At 46.8% G+C, this 25,117-nt stretch overlaps 1 protein-coding gene across 4 annotated transcripts in view; it reads left to right on the forward strand.

Annotated features, from left to right (window-relative positions):
- LOC124034535 (vacuolar protein sorting-associated protein 13A-like) overlaps positions 1 to 25,117 on the forward strand; it is a 68,029-nt gene that overhangs the window by 12,012 nt on the left and 30,900 nt on the right. Inside the window, exons 21-52 of one of the 4 annotated variants that reach the window (XM_046347858.1) lie at positions 529 to 661; positions 817 to 934; positions 1,836 to 1,980; positions 2,605 to 2,689; positions 2,825 to 3,003; positions 3,136 to 3,292; positions 3,962 to 4,041; positions 4,138 to 4,197; positions 4,323 to 4,521; positions 4,884 to 5,000; positions 7,550 to 7,653; positions 8,104 to 8,271; positions 8,562 to 8,869; positions 9,129 to 9,276; positions 9,431 to 9,605; positions 9,692 to 9,816; positions 10,610 to 10,779; positions 11,297 to 11,541; positions 11,715 to 12,034; positions 12,185 to 12,547; positions 13,884 to 13,985; positions 15,157 to 15,309; positions 15,559 to 15,820; positions 16,143 to 16,303; positions 16,458 to 16,561; positions 18,005 to 18,299; positions 20,243 to 20,677; positions 20,814 to 20,918; positions 21,128 to 21,274; positions 21,547 to 21,678; positions 21,854 to 21,987; positions 23,429 to 23,558. In XM_046347858.1, the coding sequence (XP_046203814.1) occupies positions 529 to 661; positions 817 to 934; positions 1,836 to 1,980; positions 2,605 to 2,689; positions 2,825 to 3,003; positions 3,136 to 3,292; positions 3,962 to 4,041; positions 4,138 to 4,197; positions 4,323 to 4,521; positions 4,884 to 5,000; positions 7,550 to 7,653; positions 8,104 to 8,271; positions 8,562 to 8,869; positions 9,129 to 9,276; positions 9,431 to 9,605; positions 9,692 to 9,816; positions 10,610 to 10,779; positions 11,297 to 11,541; positions 11,715 to 12,034; positions 12,185 to 12,547; positions 13,884 to 13,985; positions 15,157 to 15,309; positions 15,559 to 15,820; positions 16,143 to 16,303; positions 16,458 to 16,561; positions 18,005 to 18,299; positions 20,243 to 20,677; positions 20,814 to 20,918; positions 21,128 to 21,274; positions 21,547 to 21,678; positions 21,854 to 21,987; positions 23,429 to 23,558 (5,559 nt within the window). The remainder of the gene's footprint in view (positions 1 to 528; positions 662 to 816; positions 935 to 1,835; positions 1,981 to 2,604; positions 2,690 to 2,824; positions 3,004 to 3,135; positions 3,293 to 3,961; positions 4,042 to 4,137; positions 4,198 to 4,322; positions 4,522 to 4,883; positions 5,001 to 7,549; positions 7,654 to 8,103; positions 8,272 to 8,561; positions 8,870 to 9,128; positions 9,277 to 9,430; positions 9,606 to 9,691; positions 9,817 to 10,609; positions 10,780 to 11,296; positions 11,542 to 11,714; positions 12,035 to 12,184; positions 12,548 to 13,883; positions 13,986 to 15,156; positions 15,310 to 15,558; positions 15,821 to 16,142; positions 16,304 to 16,457; positions 16,562 to 18,004; positions 18,300 to 20,242; positions 20,678 to 20,813; positions 20,919 to 21,127; positions 21,275 to 21,546; positions 21,679 to 21,853; positions 21,988 to 23,428; positions 23,559 to 25,117) is intronic. The other 3 variants (XM_046347860.1, XM_046347859.1, XM_046347861.1) reach the window with 3 other exon arrangements.

Below are 25,117 nucleotides of genomic sequence, written 5' to 3' on the forward strand. Positions count from 1 at the left end.
ATCTGACTTAAGTGAGTGAGAGACGATGTACGGAAAATTTGCGAACTGTGATTGATCCTGTCATGTTGCTAAATTTTGCTTGCCCAATAAGGCAACCACTGAGCAGACTCAACTTGCCTGACTGTTTAGTTTACTAGCCCCGGGCAGCCGAACCCTGCGTAATAAACAGGACCTCATCCAGGTGTGCTATGACAGGGTTTTTATCAAACTGGGGTCCATACATTTTAGCTTTTTTTGAAAAACTATTTTGGGTATTTTTGTACGTGAAAAATCATTAGTTTATGAATATCGCTAGCTGCAACAGAATACCGTCATGGAAACCATTTGAATGTCTCTATGTCCAGTATGAAGGAAGTTAGAGGGAGTTTCACGAGCCAATGCTAACTAGCGTTAGCACAATAACTGGAAGTCTACAGGAACATTTGGCATACTAGCTGTTCATCCGACTCTGAGGTAGCAGACGAAAAGGGCTTTATTGCCTGGGAAGAAAAGTTTGAAAATCCCTGTTCTATGCCATTGTGTTATCAGGTGTCTAGTCTGAGCAGAAAGGGGCTACCCCAGCTCTCTGTAGGGAGAAGGACTATACAGGACATCATGTCCCAAGCCTACGACAGCTTCAACATCAAGCTCAGCAGCCTACAGTTCCTCTACAGCAAACCAGGTACACACACACGCATACAATTATCTGCCCAAAATGTGTCATGTGACAACTGTGCAGGGAAGTCGTTTTCTGTAGCTTATTGCGTTCTTGCGTTGCATACTTAGGTAGAATATAGTTAAATTAGGCTTAACAGTGGTTGTTGTGTTGTGTATTAGACGGGGACTGGAGGAAAGCCCGTAAGCTGAAGCAATCGGCCCTCCACATCCTGGAGCCTGTTGATGTCAAGGTGGTGTTCAGCAGAGCCATGGTGGTCACAGACTCACGCATGCCCAAGTAAGAGGGAGGGGAGAGGGGTGGGTTCTGGGGTAGAGAGAGGGGTGGAGGAGGAGGGTTGGTGGGTGGGTGGGTTCCGGGGTAGAGAGGGGGGGGGTTGGTGGGTGGGTGGGTGGGTTCTGGGATGGAGAGAGAGGGGTGGGTTGGTTCTGGGGTGGAGAGAGAGGGTGGGTTGGTTCTGGGGTGGAGAGAAAGGGTTGGTTGGTTCTGGGGTGGAGAGAGAGGGTGGGTTGGTTCTGGGGTGGAGAAAGAGGGGTGAGTTGGTTCTGGGGTGGAGAGAGAGGGGTGGGTTGGTTCTGGGATGGAGAGAGGGGTGGGTAGTTTCTGGAGTGGAGAGAGGGGGTGGGAGGGTGGGTGGGTTCTTGGATGGAGAGAGAGGGGTGGGTTGGTTCTGTGGTGGAGAGAGAGGGTGGGTTGGTTCTGTGGTGGAGAGAGAGGGGTGGGTTGGTTCTGGGGTGGAGAGAGAGGGGTGGGTGGGTTCAGGGGTGGAGAGTGAGGGGTGGGTGGGGTGGAGAGTGAGGGGTGGGTGGGTTCTGGGGTGGAGAGAGAGGGGTGGGTGGGTTCTGGGGTAGAGAGAGAGGGGTGGGTGGGTTCTGGGGTAGAGAGAGAGAGGGGTGGGTTGGTTCTGGGGTGGAGAGAGAGGGGTGGTTTGGTTCTGGGGTGGAGAGAGAGGGGTGGGTTGGTTCTGGGGTAGAGAGAGAGGGGTGGGTGGGTTCTGGGGTGCAGAGAGAGCGGTGGGTTGGTTCTGGGGTGGAGAGAGAGGGGTGGGTTGGTTCTGGGGTGGAGAGAGAGGGGTGGGTGCGATGCGACGTTTTTGGACTACCACTATCTATAATTGTGTTTGTCAAAAAGCTGGTCAGATGAATGATATGAATAAAGTGTGTGTGTGCGTGTGTGTCAGGTTTAAGATCTTCGGGGAGATGCCTCTCTTGTCTCTGAGGATCTCTGATGATAAGGTGCGGGCCGTGCTGGAGCTGATTAACAGCATCCCGCTGCCGGAGAGCAGGCCGGCCCCGCGCAGCACCAACACACACTCTACACCTAAGGTACTAACTACTGGGAGTCTCTCTGCCTGTCTTTGGGTTGACTTTCTCTGCCTGTCTGTGGGTTGACTTTCTCTGTCTGTCTGTGGGTTGACTTTCTCTGTCTGTCTGTGGGTTGACTGTCAGTCTGTGGGTTGACTCTGTCGGTCTGTGGGTTGACTCTCTCTGCCTGTTGGTCTGTGGGTTGACTCACTCTCTCTACCTGTCTGTGGGTTGACTCTCTTTCTCTCTGCCTGTCTGTGGGTTGACTCTCCCTCTCTCTCTCTCTGCCTGTCTGTGGGTTGACTCTCTCTCTCTCTCTCTCTCTCTCTCTCTCTCTCTCTCTCTCTCTCTCTCTCTCTCTCTCTCTCTCTCTCTCTCTCGCTCTGCCTGTCTGTGGGTTGACTCTCTCTCTCGCTCTGCCTGTCTGTGGGTTGACTCTCTCTCTCGCTCTGCCTGTCTGTGGGTTGACTCTCCCTCTCTGCCTGTCTATGGGTTGACTCTCCCTCTGCCTGTCTGTGGGTTGACTCTCCCTCTCTGCCTGTCTGTGGGTTGACTGTAATGTTGGTTGTTGTTTTGTGTGTAAATAGATTTCTATTGGGTTGTGTGTGTGTTCGTGTCTAATTTCTGCTTATTTTTCTTCCGCAGGCTCCAAAGCAGTCGTACACCCCTCAGTTAACCCCCAGGCAACCAACCATGGCTGAACTGCGCAACTCCCTCATATGGGAATCAGGTGAGAGACATGCACGCACACATACAGCCCATACAGCCCATTACAAATGGATCTTTGTACTTAACGCATACACACAACTGTGATCATGACAGACGTTAGTGTGGCATTATCATTTAAGTGTGTGTGTGTGTGCAGGCTCAGAGGAGGACCTGTTCTACGATGCTCCCAGCTCTCCTATAGGCGACAGTCCGTTCTTCCCCGATAACATGCCCAGCCCCCTGCAACGCTCCGACTCGGTCAAGAGGAGAGGTCTGGTCAAGAAAGACCCCAAGAAGAACATGACAGAGTTCCTCATGACGTTTGAGATCAACAAGGTATGCTTAACATAATATACATCTGTGTGTGAGAGAGTCCTTAAACACTTCATTTAAATGTTTTCACTCTAATTGCTAATAAAGCTGTGTGTGTATATGTGTGTACTTGAACTCCCTCATTCTGCTGTCTAGCTGTCTGTTCAGCTGTGTCGTCTGTCTAGAGGCCAGGAGGTCACAGTGTTACACCTGGATGTCGAGCGTCTCGGCACCGAGCTAAAGATTCGCACCTTCGACATGACATCTAACACCTTTCTACGCGAGATCTGCCTAGAGTGCTCAGAGTATATGGGTAGGTGAGGGGGTGGGTGGGAATCATTGTCCCTTAAAGGTAGGCCTGTCAACTAACTGATCCAGAAATTCACTATCGAAAATGTATCTTAAACATTTCAATATTCAAATAATAGTTTTAATATAATTAGCATAGATTTACATAAATATGTAAATGTATAAATCTGGGTCTTATGCGCCTTCGCTACAGCCTTCTCCACACCAGCTCTGACATTAGGGGAGACGCCAGAAAAGGTAGCCACACTTGAATGTGCCTGTTTATGCCATTGAAACCAGCATTTCTCTCCTGTCCTATTTGTTTTTCAAATGAACTTTATTCCGTTGTCCACCACATTCAAAGGTAGTAATCTAGTTATGTTTGATAGCAACCTATTGGAGTTGTTGCATCTTTACATCACCCCTCTTTCCACGCTTTTAACATATGTCACATGAAATCGCTTGCATCTGGTGTGTTTTTTGAATGGTGTTTTTCCCTCGATTGCATTTTTGGAACATTAGCAAGACAGCTCTGTGCACCTTGCTGCGTTTGGAATGCGAAGAAACTATTGTCTAGATCATTATGAAATAACCTGATATGCTGCTTCCTCGTTGGCGGTTGTGTGGCATGTCTGCAGACTTCTCTGTGTGGTTTTGGTGTGATAGGATTTTCTGGTTTGATATACTTGTCCAGATTCAGAGGAGAAGAAAGTGCACCTGATCACCACTCTAGACAACACAGAGGAGGACCTCCTCACATTGGAGTACACTAAGGTGTACACACACACACACACAACACTGTTTCATGCATTCTTCATCCAATGTAGATTAACAGTAGAGCAGTTCTAAAATCTTCAATGTCTCTTTCAGGCTGATAAGAACGGGCCAGAATTCAAGTCTCAGTACAAGAACACTGAACAATCAGTAAAGGTAAGATCTTACAATACAACTGTGTTAACCCACATTTGGAACTTCAACATGATGTTGATTTGAGCTCAGTACTCTGCTCAGTTGTGTTCATTGTGACGGTGGTGTGTGTGTGAAATCTGTCTCAGGTGAACTTCTCATCTCTGGATGTACACCTGCACACGGAGGCTTTGCTCAACGCCATGAACTTCCTGAACAGCCTCCTCCCCCCGACCAAGGAGGCGGTGCCTAGCAAGGAGGAGCTTCCCACAATCGCAGAGGTGGACGAGGGAGAGGGAGAGGGGGAGGACGGAGAGAAGGAGGAATCGGCCGTGGCAAAAAGAACATGTAATTATCAGTTTCATGGAATCCATTCCGGTTACTGGAACTAAGACTTTTCCACTGTTGAAATGTATTAGAATTTATTTTATGAATCAAAGTTAGTCGAAAGTGGAAGAGAATTTGGTTAGGTAATATACCTCCTGTATATTTGTTGCATGTAGAGATATTGAGTAGACCCATGTCCTCCATGTATTCTCCTTCTAATCCGTAGCTAGCTAAACCAAATGTAAATTCTCTGCCATTGTATGGACCACTTGACGTTTGATGTATTGTGATGCAAACAAAATCATCTTCTCATCAAAGCGTCTTTTACGTTTGGACAAAGGAACTACTCTTTCATCAATGTCTCTCTACCCCACTCTCCTCAGCTTCTAAGAAGTCAAAGTTTGAGGACGTGGTGAATTTGCACATCAGAGCTGATCTCAACTGTCTGAAGGTTTTCATCCGAGGCCATAGCCACATGATAGCAGAGATCTGCATTGAGGGTAACACAAGTCACCGTCTGCAACACAAGTCACCGTCCGCAACACAAGTCACCGTCCGCAACACACGTCCGCAACACAAGTCACTGTCCGCAACACAAGTCATCGTCCGCAACACACGTCCGCAACACAAGTCACCGTCCGCAACACAAGTCACCGTCCGCAACACAAGTCACCGTCCGCAACACAAGTCACCGTCCGCAACACACGTCCGCAACACAAGTCACCGTCCGCAACACACGTCCGCAACACAAGTCACCGTCCGCAACACACGTCCGCAACACAAGTCACCGTCCGCAACACACGTCCGCAACACAAGTCACCGTCCGCAACACACGTCCGCAACACAAGTCACCGTCCGCAACACAAGTCACCGTCCGCAACACAAGTCACCGTCCGCAACACACGTCTGCAACACAAGTCACCGTCCGCAACACACGTCTGCAACACAAGTCACCGTCCGCAACACACGTCCACACACGTCCGCAACACAAGTCACCGTCCGCAACACAAATCACCGTCCGCAACACACGTCACCGTCCGCAACACACGTCCGCAACACAAGTCACCGTCCGCAACACAAGTCACCGTCCGCAACACACGTCCGCAACACAAGTCACCGTCCGCAACACAAGTCACCGTCCGCAACACAAGTCACAGTCCGCAACACACGTCCGCAACACAAGTCACTGTCCGCAACACACGTCTGCAACACAAGTCACCGTCCGCAACACATGTCCGCGACACAAGTCATCGTCCGCAACACACGTCCGCAACACAAGTCATCGTCCGCAACACACGTCCGCAACACAAGTCATCGTCTGCAACACAAGTCACTGTCAGCAACACACGTCTGCAACACAAGTCACTGTCCGCAACACACATCTGCAACACAAGTCACCGTCCGCAACACACGTCCGCAACACACGTCCGCAACACAAGTCACCGTCCGCAACACAAATCACCGTCCGCAACACAAATCACCGTCCGCAACACAAATCACCGTCCGCAACACAAATCACCGTCCGCAACACACGTCACCGTCCGCAACACACGTCCGCAACACAAGTCACCGTCCGCAACACAAGTCACCGTCCGCAACACACGTCCGCAACACAAGTCACCGTCCGCAACACAAGTCACAGTCCGCAACACACGTCCGCAACACAAGTCACTGTCCGCAACACACGTCTGCAACACAAGTCACCGTCCGCAACACACGTCCGCGACACAAGTCATCGTCCGCAACACACGTCCGCGACACAAGTCATCGTCCGCAACACACGTCCGCAACACAAGTCATCGTCCGCAACACACGTCTGCAACACAAGTCACTGTCCGCAACACAAGTCACCGTCCGCAACACACGTCCGCAACACAAGTCACCGTCCGCAACACAAGTCACAGTCCGCAACACAAGTCACTGTCCGCAACACACGTCTGCAACACAAGTCACCGTCCGCAACACACGTCCGCGACACAAGTCATCGTCCGCAACACACGTCCGCAACACAAGTCATCGTCCGCAACACACGTCTGCAACACAAGTCACTGTCCGCAACACACGTCTGCAACACAAGTCACTGTCCGCAACACACATCTGCAACACAAGTCACCATCTGCAACACAAGTCATCGTCCTCAACACAAGTCACCGTCCGCAACACAAGTCATCGTCCGCAACACACGTCCGCAACACAAGTCACCGTCCGCAACACACGTCCGCTTACACAAGTCACCATCCACAACACACGTCTGCAACACAAGTCACCATCCGCAACACACGTCCGCAACACAAGTCATCGTCTGCAACACATGTCTGCAACACAAGTCACCGTCCGCTACACAAGTCACCGTCCGCTACACAAGTCACCGTCCGCTACACAAGTCACCGTCCGCTACACAAGTCACCGTCCGCAACACAAGTCATCGTCCGCAATACGCGTCTGCAACACAAGTCACCGTCCGCTACACAAGTCACCGTCCGCTACACAAGTCACCGTCCGCTACACAAGTCTCCTTCCGCGACACACATCCACAACAGCTGCGTGCCTGAATTATGATATTGCATACAATTATGTGTTTGTGTGATTAGTTGTATGGACAGGACACTCACGCACACACATTATAATGATGCTAGTGCTACCTTGTGGTAAACATTAAGAAATACTCAGGCCACGGATGATCTTTTCCTATTGGCTCTGGAACTGATATGAACACACCTTTGTGGTGCCCCACCATGAAATTGGGGGGGGACTATGGATCTGTCGCCGTCCGCTAGTATGTATGTTAGTTAATCACGTGATATGTCAGACACCGCTGGCCTGATTTTGACAAAACTTTGGTGAATGAAGTGCAGAGATATGGCATTTACAAAATTACACTGATTGGCCAAAGGGGGCGCTATAGTAATCAACTGAAGTTCCAAACTTTGAACAAGCTTGCATCATTCGTTATTTGTGGGGGACGACATGTTTACTGTTGCCTTGTTTTAGACTTGTTATAGACCTAGACCTGCTCCTCAGTGTTCTGCCTCTTTGTTCTATGTTCTAGGCCTGGTGTCGGAGGTGCTGATGAGGAGAAAGGCGGTGGAGGTTCTGGCCAACCTGAAGAACATAGTCATCCTGGACTGTGATAAGGAGGCACTGTACAAGCAGGTAACTTTGGCTCAATGTTTTCCTTTGCGTTCCTTAATGAACACGACCCAGCAGTTATTGACTACCATACTCACAAGGCTCACTCATGGCCTCCAGTATCCAAAAAGGATCAAATGAAAAGTTGACATATCAAAATTTGAAATAACGCCAAATCTAATCTTTGCCATTTGAACAAACATCACCTAATCTTTGCCATTTGAACAAACATCACCTAATCTTTGCCATTTGAACAAACATCACCTAATCTTTGCCATTTGAACAAACATCACCTAATCTTTGCCATTTGAACAAACATCACCTAATCTTTGCCATTTGAACAAACATCATCTAATCTTTGCCATTTGTTTTACTTTAGCGATGTTATTTTCCCAGTCAAGGGGCCACATTCACAAGAAATTATGATTGTTGTTTTTGCTTTCTGCTGCTATATTTGTACGGCCTGCATCCTAGTGTGTGTCCATAGCTGATAAGGAGGTGTTTGCTTTCCGCATGGTGAACCACACGGACGCCACTGAGGGCGATGCCTATCTAGACATGGGTAAAGTGGACACCAGCATCACCCTGACGGTGGGCTGCATCCAGGTCATCTTCCTCAACAAGTTTATCTCCTCCATCCTGGTAAGAGACACCATCTCTCTTAACTCCACTTAACTATCACCTATCCTTTTATGTGTTTCAAAAATTCAGCTGCCAACAAAACTTTTCCAGGGTGTCGAAAACCATGGCCTTACTTATAGTACCGGTACCAAAATGCACAAGAACTTACCAAGCCTACCGTAATCACATTCGGTGCACTTTTTCGGTTCTGGATTGTCCTACATCATATGACCATCGATGAGAACTCTGTAACGCGACTGCTCTTTGTCCCACCCCTTCTCTTCCTCCTCATTCACCTCCCTCTCCCCCAGGCTTTCATCAACAATTTCCAGGCGGCCAAGGAGGCCCTGGCTGAGGTGACGGTGCAGGCAGCGGAGAAGGCAGCCACAGGGGTGATGGAGCTGGCTGAGCGCAGCGTGCGCATCTCTCTGGATGTAGACTTCAAAGCTCCTCTTGTCTTCCTGCCGCAGTCATCCTCCTCCACCAACGTCACTGTGGCTGACCTCGGTATGGTCACGGTCAAGAACTGCTTCGCCTTGGTCGACTCCCAGGCGCATGTCAAGATCCCTCCCATCATCGACACCATGACCGTGGTCCTCAGTGACCTGAAGATGTACAGGTGAGACAGAACAGGGTTGCTAGTAAAGCACACCAGTAGTCAGCCAATTCTGTATACGGAACCAGAATTAAACCTCATGGATTCGCAGTTGTTTAAAGTGAACGGATGACTTCATTTGTTCACAGGGATGTGAGGTGTTTCTTGACAATAGACAGGTTTCTAGGTGTTTCAGTTACTTTTGTATATCTGGTCGATGGACCTGGATGTGCAGAAAATCAGAACCTGTAAAGCCGTTTGTTTGTTGTGTTTGATTGTGCAGAACCACCTTTGAGAAGGGGAGATTTCAGGGGGAGATCCAGGTTCTGAAGCCGGTCAACCTGGACCTGTCCATCCAGAGGAACCTGTCAGCCTCCTGGTACCACAGCATCCCTGACATAAAGATCACTGCCCACCTCAAACCTATGAATGTGAGTGTGTGTCTGTATGTGTGTATGTGTCAGTGTGTGTGTCTGTGTTAGTTAAAGCCAACTCTCAATGAACAAGAAATGTTCATATGAAATGATGGTTGTTGATACATTTGTGTAACGGGGTGGATGTGTGTGTGTGTTTTTGTCTTACTAGCTGATCCTGAGTCAGGATGACATGACTGTGGTGTTGAGGACTCTGGGTGAGAACATGTCAGAGACGTCAGACGCTGCTTCCCCTCGTCCTCCTCCGTCTACAGTGGATCACTCCGACACTGACACTACCAAGGGCTCGCAGGGCACAGGAGGTACTGGTACTATCTCCACCAGCGGTGAGAACAGTTGGGTTGAATGTGTGTGTGAGTCTTAATATTTGGATGATTGTGATATTGATAATCATGTTGAACCCTGTCTGTAGGCAACATAGTGGTAACTGCTGCAGTGGTCGAGACCCAGAAGAGCACTAAGCTGAAGAACATACTCAAAGTAGACTTCAAGTTTGACTCCATGACTCTGGTCCTGTACAGCCCCAATGGGACTGAGGTGACTACTTCACAAACACTAATTGACTGCAGAAAACTCCATCCACTGAGATATTCTTACCTGAAAGTGTGTGTATGTGCCTGTCTCTGTGGGCGTGCATCTCTGCCTATGTGTCTGTGCCTGTCTCTGTGGGCTCTCTGCCTGTGTGTCTGTGCCTGTCTCTGTGGGCGTGCGTCTCTGCCTATGTGTCTGTGCCTGTCTCTGTGGGCTGTGGTCTGTGCCTGTCTCTGTGGGCGTGCGTCTCTGCCTGTCTCTGTGGGCGTGCATCTCTGCCTATGTGTCTGTGCCTGTCTCTGTGGGCGTGCGTCTCTGTGGGCGTGCGTCTCTGCCTATGTGTCTGTCTCTGCGTGCGTCTCTGTCTATGTGTCTGTGCCTGTCTCTATGGGCGTGCGTCTCTGTCTATGTGTCTGTGCCTGTCTCTGTGGGCGTGCGTCTCTGCCTATGTGTCTGTCTCTGTGGGCGTGCGTCTCTGTCTATGTGTCTGTGCCTGTCTCTGTGGGCGTGCGTCTCTGCCTATGTGTCTGTCTCTGTGGGCGTGCATCTCTGTCTATGTGTCTGTGCCTGTCTCTGTGGGCGTGCGTCTCTGCCTATGTGTCTGTCTCTATGGGCGTGCGTCCCTGTCTATGTGTCTGTGCCTGTCTCTGTGGGCGTGCGTCTCTGCCTATGTGTCTGTCTCTGTGGGCGTGCGTCTCTGTCTATGTGTCTGTGCCTGTCTCTGTGGGCGTGCGTCTCTGTCTATGTGTCTGTGCCTGTCTCTGTGGGCGTGCGTCTCTGCCTACGTGTCTGTATTCAGGTGCAGGTGTTGAACTCCAGGGATGATCAGCTGATGCTGGCTGAGTTCACCTTGGGAACAATCTCTACATCTGTCCACATGTTCTCAGACGGATCCATGAAGGCCTCCGTCAAACTCACAGACTGCCTGCTAGACGACAAGAGACGCAGAGTCAAGAATATCACTGCCAGGTAAAACACACACACAGTTACCTTGGTACTGAGCCTACGTACACATTCACAGACACTGGGAGAGATACCGCAGAGTGGTGTGTGTACTGTGAACATATGAGCGCGTGGCTCAGTGCTGGCGTTGATGTACGAGGCTCAGTGTGTGTTCTCCAGCGTGGCATAATGTTCATCACTGCTTCACCATCTGTCTGTCACACAGGACTGTCACACAGCTAAAATGAATGGCTTTGGTTAGCAACCCCATGATAGTCTAAGCAGCTTTAATTTAATCTCGCACTCCCAGTTCATCAAAACCCATGAGTATTTCCATCTGGTATGTCAATTGTTTTGAGAGAATGGAATCTTTGAATCTGTAGGGTAGAATAAAAAGTTACTCACTCTTCTATGTAACATCATATGACAAACCGATTACAAGGTATTTAGTGCACTTATGATAGGGTTGCTGTAGGGATTGTTATTATTGCTCTTTCTGAAGGAATCATCATGTACACCTGTCCCTCTGGCCTCTGTCTGTCAGGATGATGGCGATTCGTCCGAGTGCTGAGAGGAACGTGATGGTGGAGGTGAACTACAATCAGGGGCGTGAAGGCACCTCTCTGGAGACGGTGGTGCAGGATGTCTACCTCTGTGCCAGCATGGAGTTCCTGCTCACCGTGGCCGACATCTTCCTCAAGGCCAGCCAACAAGGTTTCTCCTCAGCCGCCCACAAGAACAGCAACACTAAACCCACAGTTACAGCCACCGCCGCTTCCAAGGAACCTGGTATGACATTTTCACATTTCACACTACACAATATTCACCACAAATGTCATGTTTGTACGACATCCAATTAGGGCAAAGTGAAATGTCCGATGGTTTCACTCCATTTCTGACAGTTTTCTTACATTTGATGCCTAATGAACACACCCCTGCTTTCCTCTCTGTCTGTACTCCAGCTCCAGTGGCAGTCAAGTCGGAGATGAATGTTCTGGTGAAGAACCCAGAGATTGTCTTTGTGGCTGACCTGACACGTGCCGACGCCCCAGCCCTGGTCATGACCATGGAGTGCGAGCTGGTGATGAAGAGCAACCCGGATGGTCAGCTGATGACAGCAGTGGTCAAGGACCTGAAGGTAGTGGCCTGCCCCTTTCTGAGGGAGAAGAGGAGGAACAAGGAGACCACTGTGCTGCAGCCCTGCCAGGTGTTCTACAAGAGTGCACAGTCCTCCACCTCCCCGCAGGCCATGGAGGTCTCCATCAAGGCACTGACACTCAAGGTAGGCCACGGCCAAAAAACGGAACGGGAAGAAGCATCTCACTAATAAAATACCTTGTCACTTTTTCTCATGTTTTTATTTCTGGCACAGCTGCCAAAACCAGAGTAATGTGTCTTACATTCCATTCTCCTCTGTGCCCCCTTCCCACAGGTGTCGCCCATCATCATCAACACAGTGATCACCATCCAGTCGGTGCTGAGCCCGGCCGGTGCAGACATGCCCCAGTCTGAGCTGGAGAGCCCCGTGCCCCCAGACCTGTGGGAGCGCCGGTCCTGGCGGGATCTCAAGCTGTGGTTCCTGGAGGAGGAGGGTAAAGACGAGGATGCCCAGTCCCTGGTCCGGCTGATTCCCCAGGGTGAGTCCCTGCAGGTGGCCATTTCCTCCATCTGCCTGACCCTGGAGGCAGGGGTGGGCCACCGTACCGTCCCCATGCTGCTGGCTAAGTCCTCCTTCCACGGGGACGTCAAGAACTGGAGCACTCTCATCAACCTGCACAGCCAGCTCAACCTGGAGGTCAGACACCGCACATCTCTGCATGCGACCTCTACACTACCTCTAAACAACATCTACAAAACATTTACACAACCTTTACACATCTACACAACATTTTCACAACTTCTACACAACCTCAATTCAACTAAAATATACAGTTGAAGTTGGAAGTTTACATACACCTTAGCCAAATACATTTAAACTCAGTTTTTCATAATTCCTGACATTTAATCCTTGTAAACATTCCCATTTGCGACCTGACTGATGTCTAGAGATGTTGCTTCAATATATCCACTTAATTTTCCTGCCTCATGATGCCATCTATTTTGTGACGTGCACCAGTCCCTCCTGCAGCAAAGCACCCCCACAACATGATGTTGCCACCCCCGTGCTTCACAATTGGGATGGTGTTCTTTGGCTTGCAAGCCTCCCCCTTTTTCCTCCAAACATAACTATGGTCTTTATGGCCAAACAGATCTATTTTAGTTTCATCAGACCATAGGACATTTCTCCAAAAAGTACGATCTTTGTCCCCATGTGCAGTTGCAAACCGTAGTTCTTCCTTGCTGAGCGGCCTTTCGGGTTATGTCAATATAGGACTCGTTTTTACTGTGGATATAGATACTTTTGTGCCTGTTTCCTCCAGCATCTTCACAAGGTCCTTTGCTGTTGTTCTGGGATTGATTTGCACTTTTCGCACCAAAGTACTTTCATCTCTAGGAGACAGAATGCGTCTCCTTCCTGAGCTGTATGATGGCTGCATGGTCCCATGATGTTTATACTTGCGTACTACTGTTTGTACAGATGAATGTGGTACCTTCAGGCTTTTCGAAATTGCTCCCAAGGATGAACCAGACTTGTGGAGGTCTACAATTTTGTTTCTGAGGTCTTGGCTGATTTCTTTTGATTTTCCCACGATGTCAAGAAAAGAGGCACTGAGTTCTAAGGTAGGCCTTGAAATACATCCACAGGTACACCTCCAATTGACTCAAATTATGTCAATTAGCCTATCAGATGCTTCTAAAGCCATGACATCATTTTCTGGAATTTTCCAAGCTGTTTAAAGGCACAGTCAACTTAGTGTATGTAAACGTCTGACCCATTGGAATTGTGATACAGTGAATTATAAGTGAAATAATCTGTCTGTAAACAATTGTTGGAAAAATGACTTGTGTCATTCACAAAGTAGATGTCATGTCCAACTTGCCAAAACTATAGTTTGTTTACAAGAAATTTGTGGAGTGGTTGAAAAACAAGTTTTAATGACTCTAACCTAAGTGTATGTAAACTTCCAACTTCAACTGTGGGTTTAGTCAGACTGCATTTGGTGTACTGTAACATAGTGTTGTGTGTTTAGGTTCACTACTTCAACGAGGTGATGGGGGTGTGGGAGCCTCTGCTGGAGCCCCTAGAGGACGATATCAGAGACGGCTTCAGATCCTGGACTCTGGGATTAAAGGTGACCCTTAAAGGTCGACTTTAGGCACGAAAAACGGTCCAACTCCGCTTCTTACTCAATTTTCTAACAGAAATGGGGTGTGCCTTTGGTGGTTCATCGATGTGTCATTCTGGTCATGCACGCCGCAACAAACGTTGCTAGTTCATTAGCTAAGCTAGCCACTGTAGCAAATCAAATGTTATTGCTCACATACACATGGTTAACAGATGTTATTGTGAGTGCAGCGGAATGCTTGTTCTTCTAGTTCCGACAGTGCAGCAATATCTAACAAGTAATCTAACAATTCCACGACAACTACCTAATACACACAAATCTAAGTAAGGAATGGAATAATAATATAAATATATGGATGAGCAATGTCAGAGAGGCATAGGAAAGATGCAATAGATGGTATAAAATACAGTATATACATATGAGATGAGTAATGCAAGACATGTAAACATTATTAAAGTGGCTAGTGATCCATTTATTAAAGTAGCCAATGATTTTAAGGCTGTATGTAGGCAGCAGCCTCTCTGTGTCAGTGATGGCTGTTTAACAGTCTGATGGCTTTGAGATAGAAGCTGTTTTTCAGTCTCTCGGTCCCAGCCTTGATGCATCAGTACGGACCTCGTCTTCTGGATGGTAGCGGGGTGAACAGGCAGTGGCTCGGGTGGTTGTTGTCCTTGATGATCTTTTTGGCCTTCCTGTGACATCCGGTGCTGTAGGTGTCCTGGAGGGCAGTTCGTTTGCCCCCGGTGATGCGTTGTGCAGACCGCACCATCCTCTGGAGAGCCTTGCGGTTGTGGGCGGTGCAGTTGCCGTACCAGGTGGTGATACAGCCCGACAGGATGCTCTCAATTGTGCATCTGCAGAAGTTTTTGAGGATTTTAGGTGACAAAAAAGCTAGCCAGTAACTCTTCCAGTACGTGTTGACGTCATTTCACAGGATTTATTTTTGGACGGAAGCTGTAGAGATATGGTATGATAGTGCATTGATCAGTTATACAGCAGAAAACCTAAAAATAAAAATAAAAATTCTGCCCAATGTCAACCTTTAAATAATTTGTCATTCACACCACACACACACAAACTCACAAACACTGTCCCATGTTCCACACACATCGCTCATCCAGATAGTGTAAACACTGTCCACCACACACTTAACGGCCATGATTTCCCCCAACTGCAGATGAAGAAGAAGCCAGTAAAGTACTCAGGTATATCAGATGAAGTAGACTACAACATCCCAGACTACAAGACTATCATCAGCATCAGCAGCAAGGACCAGCTCAACATCACCCTCTCCAAGTGTGGACTGGGCATGCTCAGTAACCTGGGCACGGTAAGTCAATGACGTCACACACCAGCACTCTTGTATGTGCTATTCAATTGACTAGCTGAAAATATTACTTTTTTGTGAACAATTTTAAAAATAAATTATGAAATCACATAATCTATACTGTCAATAATCACAATAAAACATTTTCAAGAATAACTTTTTATGTCTAAGTGGGTTGTTTTAATGTGTTGGGATAGCTTGGTGTAGTCCTTATTTCTTGTACATCCCAATGTGCTTGTGAATGCATGGCAGGCCTTTGCGGAGGCGGCCAAGCAGACATCAGAGAGTTTCCAGGAGGACGAGGCGCCGTTCGTGGTGAAGAACCGTCTGGGTCTGACTGTGTCAGTGATGTACAGTGAGATGTTCTGCCCCCTGGGCTGTGAGGCCACAGAGAACCGTGTAGAGCTGCAGAACGGAGAGAGTGTCAACATGGACTACCGTCGCACCACCACCCACTCAGACCAGTTCTCTGCCATGACCTCGCTGGTGGCCAAGGACTACTACATACAGCCCAGTAAGCAACACAGTTACAACAGTTACACCAGTGCAGACCAGCACCCATATTCAGAGTAGGACTTCTAATCTAGGGATCAGTCTTGCTTTTTATATCATAATGAATAAGATTATATGGACACGGGACCTGATCCTAGATCAGCACTCCTACTCTGAGTTGCTTTATGAATACGAACCTTGATATTTAGACCCTGGGTCAAAGACAGTGTTAGCGTTCTGACCTAATGCCCTGGCATTTGTTTGCGGAGCTAACACAAGTAGTTCGCTGGGTCTAGGGTCAATTTAGTCATTAATCTCATGGCTTTTGATGTTCTTGTCCTCAGCTCCGGCGGGCCACACTTCAGCCAGCATGATTCCGTTGATCAAAATGGGGCGTGGTATGTACAGTGTCATGCACAAAGTCTCTGGGGTCACCCGCTTCCTGGTCTGTCAGATCTACTCTGTGCAGGGAAGCAAGCACATCAAGATCCGTTCTCCCTTCCAGGCAAGTTACAGTCACCGGGGGGGGGGATTGCTTCCCTACCCCTCTTCCTTCTCTCTCCACTGTACTTACCTCGAACCCCAGAATGTACTAAACGTGACCCCAGAGAATATAATTTCTATCTGAACAACGTCTCTTTCTCATGTCTCCCTTACAGATCATAAACCACTTTTCCATCCCGTTCAGAGTGATGGAGGGCTCCATGTGTCTGGGGATGTCATTACCTACAGAGGAGTTCTGCGTGCCTCTCGACTCCTACAGGTAGCACACATACATTTAAATACTTTGAGTCCACCAATCAAATTTACAGTAAAAAAGGATCCAAACATTTCATAGGTCCCTGTATGCATGAGGCTGTCCAAGCGTGCCACGAGGGGCTGGTATTTCAGCAGCTTATCGGCAAAGGCCTGCCCCGTGTAGCCGTCAAATGAGTACCCCCCCCCCCCCACATCAACAACAACAACAACATCTGGCATATTTGGTACACAGGAAAACACATTCATAATTTAGATCAAACCAGTTTCCTGGATGTGTGCTGTTGGTGAGACTACCGGTCTCACCTCGCTGGCTATCAGGTCGACAAAGAGGTCATGACTAGCAATAGTACAAATCCTTGTATGAACAGCAACCATTCACAACATGGACTCCATTACATTTGACACATGTATAATACAAAATGGGTTATGGCTTGCAGGGTACCAGAGTACTAGTTTATATTTTGTTGGTGGAACTTGCAGCCTCGCCTCACCTCATGCAAAGGTGAGATTGTCCTTGCCAATGGCAGCATTCTGGTACATGGAATTGTATTTTATTTTACCTTTATTTAACTAGGCAAGTCAGTTAAGAACAAATTCTTATTTTCAATGATGGTCTAGGAACAGTGGGTTAACTGCCTTGTTCAGGGCAGAACGACAGCTTGTCAGCTTGTGGATTCGATCTTGCAACCTTTTGGTTACTAGTCTAACGCTCTAACCACTAGGCTATCTGCCTCCAATGAGCGACAGTGGTCAGCACCATCCAGGGCAGTGAGTTTCCCCTGCTGCCTCAGGCCAGTCCAGTGTTGCAGTAGCTGGGAGACAGAGTGGTCAGCACAGTCCAGAGCAGTGAGTTTCCCCTGCTGCCTCAGGCCAGTCCAGTGTTGCAGTAGCTGGGAGACAGAGTGGACATCACAGTCCAGGGCAGTGAGTTTCCCCTGCTGCCTCAGGCCAGTCCAGTGTTGCAGTAGCTGGGAGACAGAGTGGTCAGCACAGTCCAGGGCAGTGAGTTTCCCCTGCTGCCTCAGGCCAGTCCAGTGTTGCAGTAGCTGGGAGACAGAGTGGACATCACAGTCCAGAGCAGTGAGTTTCCCCTGCTGCCTCAGGCCAGTCCAGTGTTGCAGTAGCTGCATCCGTCTGATACCGAGGAGTGTTGTCCTGGATGTAGGATGAGATGTTCCATCATGGGTGACAGAAGCCTCCACAAAAACACTGCAATCTGCCACAACTGCTTCAGAGGCAGTCACTGGCTCAGTTTGCATATCAGTCCATGTTCATCAGAGCTCCACTCTATTCCGGTTGCACATGTCATTGAGGTCTGACCAGACTCCAAACCCTGCAGCACGAGTGTCCAATTTTCCATTGGCCTTCCTCCTGAAGCCCAGGAAGTTGTCTTCAACACACACACACACCACACACACACTGACTGCTGTGTGTCCACCACCCTTAGGTCAAAGTTGAGCCTGCAGCCGGTAACCGAAGGAGACAATCAATATGATTCTTCCGAGGGCTTCAGCTACGAGTCAGTGAGTCAGCAGCCTGGCGCACGTGTACAGCAGACCTGTCATCGACATGGCAACAGCGCCAGCGTGCTAATTGTCAACATCGTACCTCTGAAAGACACAGTGACATCACAACACACGGGAGTGGCCGGGGAGCACTTTGATGAGCCCTACATCCTGCATCTGTGGCCCTCCGTCCTGCTCCGGAACCTTCTACCCTACCCCATCACCTATCGCCTACAGGTACACACACACACACACTTTGTTTGGTCCCCACAAGGATAAAAAAACATCAATGAACAATCATCGTCATTGAAAACAATTGATAAGCCTAAAATAGCCTTTTCCTTGTGCGGATTGGCGAAATCTCCCCACTTGTCCAAATTTGACTTCTTTCACTATTGTTGTGAAGAAAACCAAAACACACACACATAGACAGATCAGTGGCTACTAGCCACATTACTCCTGAGTCCCTACCCACCATTAGAGAAATTGACCTACAGAATGTTACAACTGCTCCTCTATCACCTTCATACTGCACATAGATATACAGTTGAAGTCGGAAGTTTACATACACCTTAGCCAAATACATTTAAACTCAGTTTTAACAATTCCTGATATAAAAATGCCCTGTCTTAGGTCAGTTAGGGTCACCACTTTATTTTAAGAATGTGAAATGTCAGAATAATAGTTGATAGAGGGATTTATTTCAGCTTTTATTTCTTTCATCACATTCCCAGTGGGTCAGAAGTTCACATACACTCAATTAGTATTTGGTAGCATTGCCTTTAAATGATTTAACTTGGGTCAAACGTTTCGGGTAGCCTTCCACAAGCTTCCCACAATAAGTTGGGTGAATCTTGTCCCATTCCTCCTGACAGAGCTGGTTTTAACTGAATCAGGTTTGTAGGCCTCCTTGCTCGCACAAGTTTTTTCAGTTCTGCCCACAAATTTCCTATAGGATTGAGGTCAGGGCTTTGTGATGGCCACTCCAATACCTTGACTTTGTTGTCCTTAAGCTATTTTGCCACAATTTGGAAGTATGCTTGGGGCCATTGTCCATTTGGAAGACCCATTTGCAACCAAGCTTTAACTTCCTGACTGATGTCTTGAGATGTTGCTTCAATATATCCACATAATTTTGCTTCCTCATGACGCCATCTATTTTGTGAAGTGCATCAGTCCCTCCTGCAGCAAAGCACCCCCACAACATGATGTTGCCACCCCCGTGCTTCACAATTGGGATGGTGTTCTTTGGCTTGCAAGCCTCCCCCTTTTTCCTCCAAATATAACGATGGTCATTATGGCCAAACAGTTATATTTTTGTTTTTACGTCTTAGTGTTGGAGTGTGTCCCTGGCTATCCGGAAATGTAAAAAAAAACAAGAAAATGGTGCCATCTGGTTTGCTTAATATAAGGAATTTGAAAGGATTTATACTTTTACTTTTGATACTTAAGTATATTTTAGCAATAACATTTACTTTTGATACCTAATTTAAAATGAAATACTTTTATACTTATACTCAAGTAGTATTTTACTGGGTGACTTTCACTTGAGTCATTTTCTTTTAAGGTATCTTTACTTTTACTCAAGTATGACAATTGGGTATTTTTCCACCACTGCAATTGAATGCAGGAAATGCAGAAATTATAAAAGTGCTGCAATTTTTTTTGGTTGAAGTTGAATTGAACAGTATATAACAATCAGAATGGAGAAAGACTCATTGATATCACTTAGAATGTATGTGTCGCCACCCTAGGATCATTCACTACTCATAAAGCAAATGTTAAACTTTTATTATTCAAAAACTAAAAATACCATCATACTGTCCATTTCGTAAAAATACCGTGATATAATATTTTGGCCATATTGCCCAGCCCTACCGTCTGCTTTGCTTTATTTAAGGAATTTGAAATCATTTCTACTTTTACTTATATTTGAGCAATTATGTTTACTTTTGATAATTAAGTATATTTGAAACCAAATACTTTTACTCAAGTATTTTACTGGGTGACTTTTACTTGAGTCATTTTCTTTTAAGGTATCTTTACTTTTACTCAAGTATGACTACTGGGTACTTTTTCTACCACTGGATATATATGTATGTCATATATCCTCAGACCTTCACCCTCACATGACTATTATTGGTCACTGATTGATATTGTGTGTGTTGATTGGCTGACAGGATAGTGAAGAGCCCGCCCCCATCACATTGATGGACGGCCACTCAGCAGAGCTTCACACCGCCGTCATGGACCTGTCAAGCCTGGAACTCCGCCTCCTCAACTACCTGGGGCAGGATTGGAAGGCCCACTATGGTCTCTGTGGCGACCAGGACGAGATCACCTTCATTGTGTTCCACTCCCTGCGCGATGAAGATGAGGAGGTTAGGTTAGGGGAGGGTGGAGAAAGGAAGCGGGCAGAGCTGGACATTGCGGTGCATGTGAAGTACGATGCGGGCCTGACTGAGGTGGCCATCCATTCTCCCTACTGGATGGTGAACAAGACGGGTCGCCTGCTACAATACAAGGCCGACGACATCCACCGCAAACACGCCATGGACTATGACATGCCCCTGCTCTTCTCCTTCAAGCCACGCAACTTTCTGCACAACAACAAGGTAGTGGGTGGGGATTGACTTTGGTCAAAGCGCGCACCAAATGGCGGGCCTGCTATTTAAAAAAATGATAATGCCTAATCTTAAAGACCTAATCCTTACTGCTTGTCTCGCCAAACCTTTCTCTCTCCCGTGGCAGGTGCGGCTGATGATCTCGGACAGCGAGCTGTCTGATGATTTCTCCCTGGATACCGTGGGTAGCTATGGTGAAGTGAAGTGCAAAGGGAGGCTCAAAGATTACCTGGTGAGTGGTGGTGAATCAAGACTAACAGCAGAGAACCTGCTGGGAGTTTATTTGAAGTGACACCAGCAGAATTGTAGTGTTGGTTGATGTTCACCCTTTCAACAACTTTCAGAATGGTCATGGAGTGTGATTTGCTGAACATTGAACAATCCACAGATGATGAGTGGATTGATTCAGGTTGATTGTGGCTTTCTATGGTTTGATTGAAGATCGGGGTGAAGATTGACCCCAGCAGTTTCAGCCTGACCCGTATCGTGAGCTTTGTGCCATACTACCTGTTGGTGAACAGGACCAAGCATGTGATCTGGGTGGGAGAGGAGGGCCAGGAACACTGGACCAAGGCCAAACCACACCAGGTACGACAACTAGAGCTACCTACAACCCCCAATGCAATGCAATTCAATCCATTCAGGAAGTGCAATGAAAAGTGCTAATAGTAAAAATATGTTCAAATCAGGGCTTGAATATCAGTTATTTTCAGAATTTTTAAATGGAATAATGGAGCCCTACCCTGCATAGCATATCCATGTAGTGAAACTGACCACTCTGTTTTTGTCTCTCTCTCACTCTCTTCTCTCACTCTCTTCTCTCTCTCACTTGCTTCTCTCGTTCTCTCTGTGCTACTCAGGCAGCCATCCCATTCTGGCCCGAGAAGGACTCCAAGAAGCTCAAAATCAAGGTAGAAGGCTGTCAGGCAACCCCTCAAACCATGAACTTCACCAAACCAGAAAACTGCCTGTTGCTGCACCTAGATAACACTGTGAGTAATGCCTGAAATTGCACTACACACACACAAACTTAAGGACTGTACTGGAGTGTTTGTGGGTAACTACTGTATAAGCTGATGATGTGGCGATAAATACATTTTCCAAGTTGGGTTCCTTAATGTACTAGTACTACCACTTTTAATTTGGCTTTCCTCCTGTATTTTCCAGCTGGGCGGAGTCATTGTGGACGTGAACCTATCAGACCACTCGATCATTATCCGTTTTTCGGACTACCACGATGGAGCCGCCCCCTTCCTCATCATCAACCACACCCTGGAGCAGACGCTGGAGTTCTACCAGAGGTAAAGGAAAGACTGGAGGGAGGGGGTGGATGGGGGAGGAGGGGAAGGATGGGGAGGGAGGAAGGTAGGTAAACAGGGCAATAAGCAGAAATATGTTAAATGGGTGACATGTTATTCTTAAAACAGGTGCAATGCACTGAAACAACCTATATTCCTCATAAATCTTAGTCTATCTTGAAGTGGGATGTCTCAACTTTCCTTTTAGCAGTGTCCTTGAGATAGTGGCGATTATTTATGGGGACATAAGTTAACAGTACAAAATAAGTGTTGAGGCTGTCCTCATTGGTTTCTGAATGAAACCTGCATGTTTACAGCCTCAGGTTCAGCAAACTTCCCAGGCTGTGCTGCGTGCAGGATACACCCCTATCTTTTGTTTGTACTTGTTGTTCCTCGGTTTTCTTTGTTGTTTGCACTTACTTTTTATTTGTTTTATTAATACAGGGTTTTTGTGTTCTTCAATTTTGTGTTTTGTCTGTATTTGCCCTGTTTGCATGAATGGATGAATTTCCTTTGGTTAGTGACTTGTGATTGACACTTATTTTGCTTTAAGTCAGAATTCTTTGCTAGTGACACATTGTTTGTCTGAAATGTGTTTGTGTGTGTTTATGGATTTGTTTGGTTTTTGTTTGGACGGGCAGATTGCGGAGAGACTCGTCAAAATGCTTGGCAGACGAGCTGCTCGAACTCTCCTTCTCACTAGAGGAGACCCAGCGCAGGTAGCAGGACCCAGGGTACCACGAGTACTCTGGCTCTCACCCACTCAGACCTTGGGGGGAGGGAGGGAGGGAGAGAGATATGGGGTAGGAACAGACTGAATGAGTGACTTGCTTCAGATGGGGTGGACATATTGGGGAACTTTAAATTCTCTCCCTAGCATACAATTACTAATGCAGAAGGCATGGGCCATAGAGCGAACGTACACATATACAGTGGTGTTTGCAGTCTGTGTGTTCCCATAGTTCAGGAGTGGTCAGAGTGTGGTCAGAGCTGGACCCCCAGGTAACCGCAGGTGAAGGGAAAGAGCCTTTGTTCGGTTTTGGTGCTTACATGCCACTCCACAAGAAAATAGATTATATTGTATTACATATTAATATCACTGTATGGATCAACAACCACGAGTCAACTGATTGTTAGTGACCAAACTACAGAGTGTGGAGTGATCAAGGAGGAACTCCGGCTTCACAATGTTATGACTGTTTGCCCTTTGACCTCCCCCTATATTCCAGGTTAATTTGCTTCATAGTGGGACTCTGCTGCTGCTTGGATGGGACTATGGAAATGGGATCTGACCTCTGCTTACTAGTCCTTCCATTTTCTCCAACCCATTTCCATAACCCATGTCAGCCATCTTCCTAGTGGTGGAGTTTGCGTGGTCTTGTGTGTGTGCTTTCTAACTCTTTCCCGTTATGTGTGTGTGTGTGTGCGTGCGTGTGTGCACAAGTAGCAGTCAGAAGGAAAAGGACAAGCTGAGCCCGGGGAAGGCGGTGTACTATACCTGGGCTGAGCCCACCGGGTCACGCTCCCTGGCCTGGCAGTGTGGTAGCTACAGTGGCGAGCTGAAGAGTGAAGAGGTACCGTAACACAGCTTTCTATTCACTTCTACTAGGGTTGGGTATATTACCATAGCACCGTCTATCGGGGAAATGTCAGGAATTGTGAAAAACTGAGTATAAATGTATTTGACTATGGTGTATGTAAACTTCCGACTCCAACTGTATATATATACTAAAGTTCAAAAGTTTGGGGTCACTTAGAAATGTCCTCGTTTTTTAAAGAAAATCACATTTTTTGTCCATTAAAATAACATCAAATTGATCAGAAATACAGTGTAGACATTGTTAATGTTGTAAATGACTATTGTAGCTGTAAACGGCAGATCTTTTATGGAATATCTACATAGGCGTACAGAGGCCCATTATCAGCAACCATCAGTCCTGTGTTCCAATGGGACGTTGTGTTAGCTAATCCAAGTTTATTATTTTAAAAGGCTAATTGATCATTAGAAAACCTTTGTACAATAATGTTAGGACAGCTGAAAACAGTTGTCCTGATTAAAGAAGCAATAAAACTCTAATCAAATCAAAGTTTTTGTCACGTACGCCGAATACAACAGGTGTAGGTAGACCTTAGAGTGAAATGCTTACTTACAGGCTCTAACTAATGGTGCGGAAAAAAATAAAACAACAGTAAAAAGACATTTGAAAAAAAGTGTTGCAAGGCTATATACAGACACCTGTTAGTCAGGCTTATTGAGGTAGTATATACATGTAGGTATCGTTAAAGTGACAATGCATATATGATGAACAGAGAGTAGCAGAAGCGTAAAAAGAGGGGTTCTGGCCTTCTTTAGACTAGTTGAGTATCTGGAGCATCAGCATTTGTGTGTTCGATTACAGGCTCAAAATGTCCAGAAACAAATAACCTCCTTCTGAAACTCATCAGTCTATTATTGTTCTGCGAAATGAAAGCTATTCCTTGCGAGAAATTGCGAAGAAACTGAAGATCTCATAAAACTCTGTGTACTACTCCCTTCACAGACCAGCGCAAACGGGCTCTAACCAGAATAGAAAAGAGGAGTGGGAGTCCCGGGTGCACAACTGAGCAAGAGGACAAGTACATTAGTGTCTAGTTTGAGAAACAGATGCCTCACAAGTCCTCAACTGGCAGCTTCATTAAATAGTCACTGCAAAACAACAGTCTCAACGTCAACAGTGAAGAGGCGACTCCTGGATTCTGGAGTTATGCATACCTAATTTCAAAATAGGCCACCATCACTGTCAATTGTGAATGACATTCAGTTTTACCGGTGAAATGTCCAAACTGCATGCCAATTATTTTTTCTCAATTAGTTGACATCTTCTTGAATTACTGTTTTGTGAGCAGATTGTGTTAACTAATAGCCTTTCTTGTATTTTGTTTCAATACAAGCATACAGTGCATTGGGAAAGTATTCAGCCTTATGTTACAGCCTTATTCTAAAATGGATGAAATTGTTATTTTTTCAATCTACACACAATATCCCATAATGATAAAGAAAAGCTAAATAAATAACTGATATCACATTTACCGAAGTATTCAGACCCTTTACTCAATATTTTGAAGCACCTTTGGCAGTAATCACAGCCTTCGT

Source organism: Oncorhynchus gorbuscha, linkage group LG04 (genome assembly GCF_021184085.1).
Source record: "Oncorhynchus gorbuscha isolate QuinsamMale2020 ecotype Even-year linkage group LG04, OgorEven_v1.0, whole genome shotgun sequence".
NCBI classification, from domain to species: Eukaryota; Metazoa; Chordata; class Actinopteri; order Salmoniformes; family Salmonidae; genus Oncorhynchus; species Oncorhynchus gorbuscha.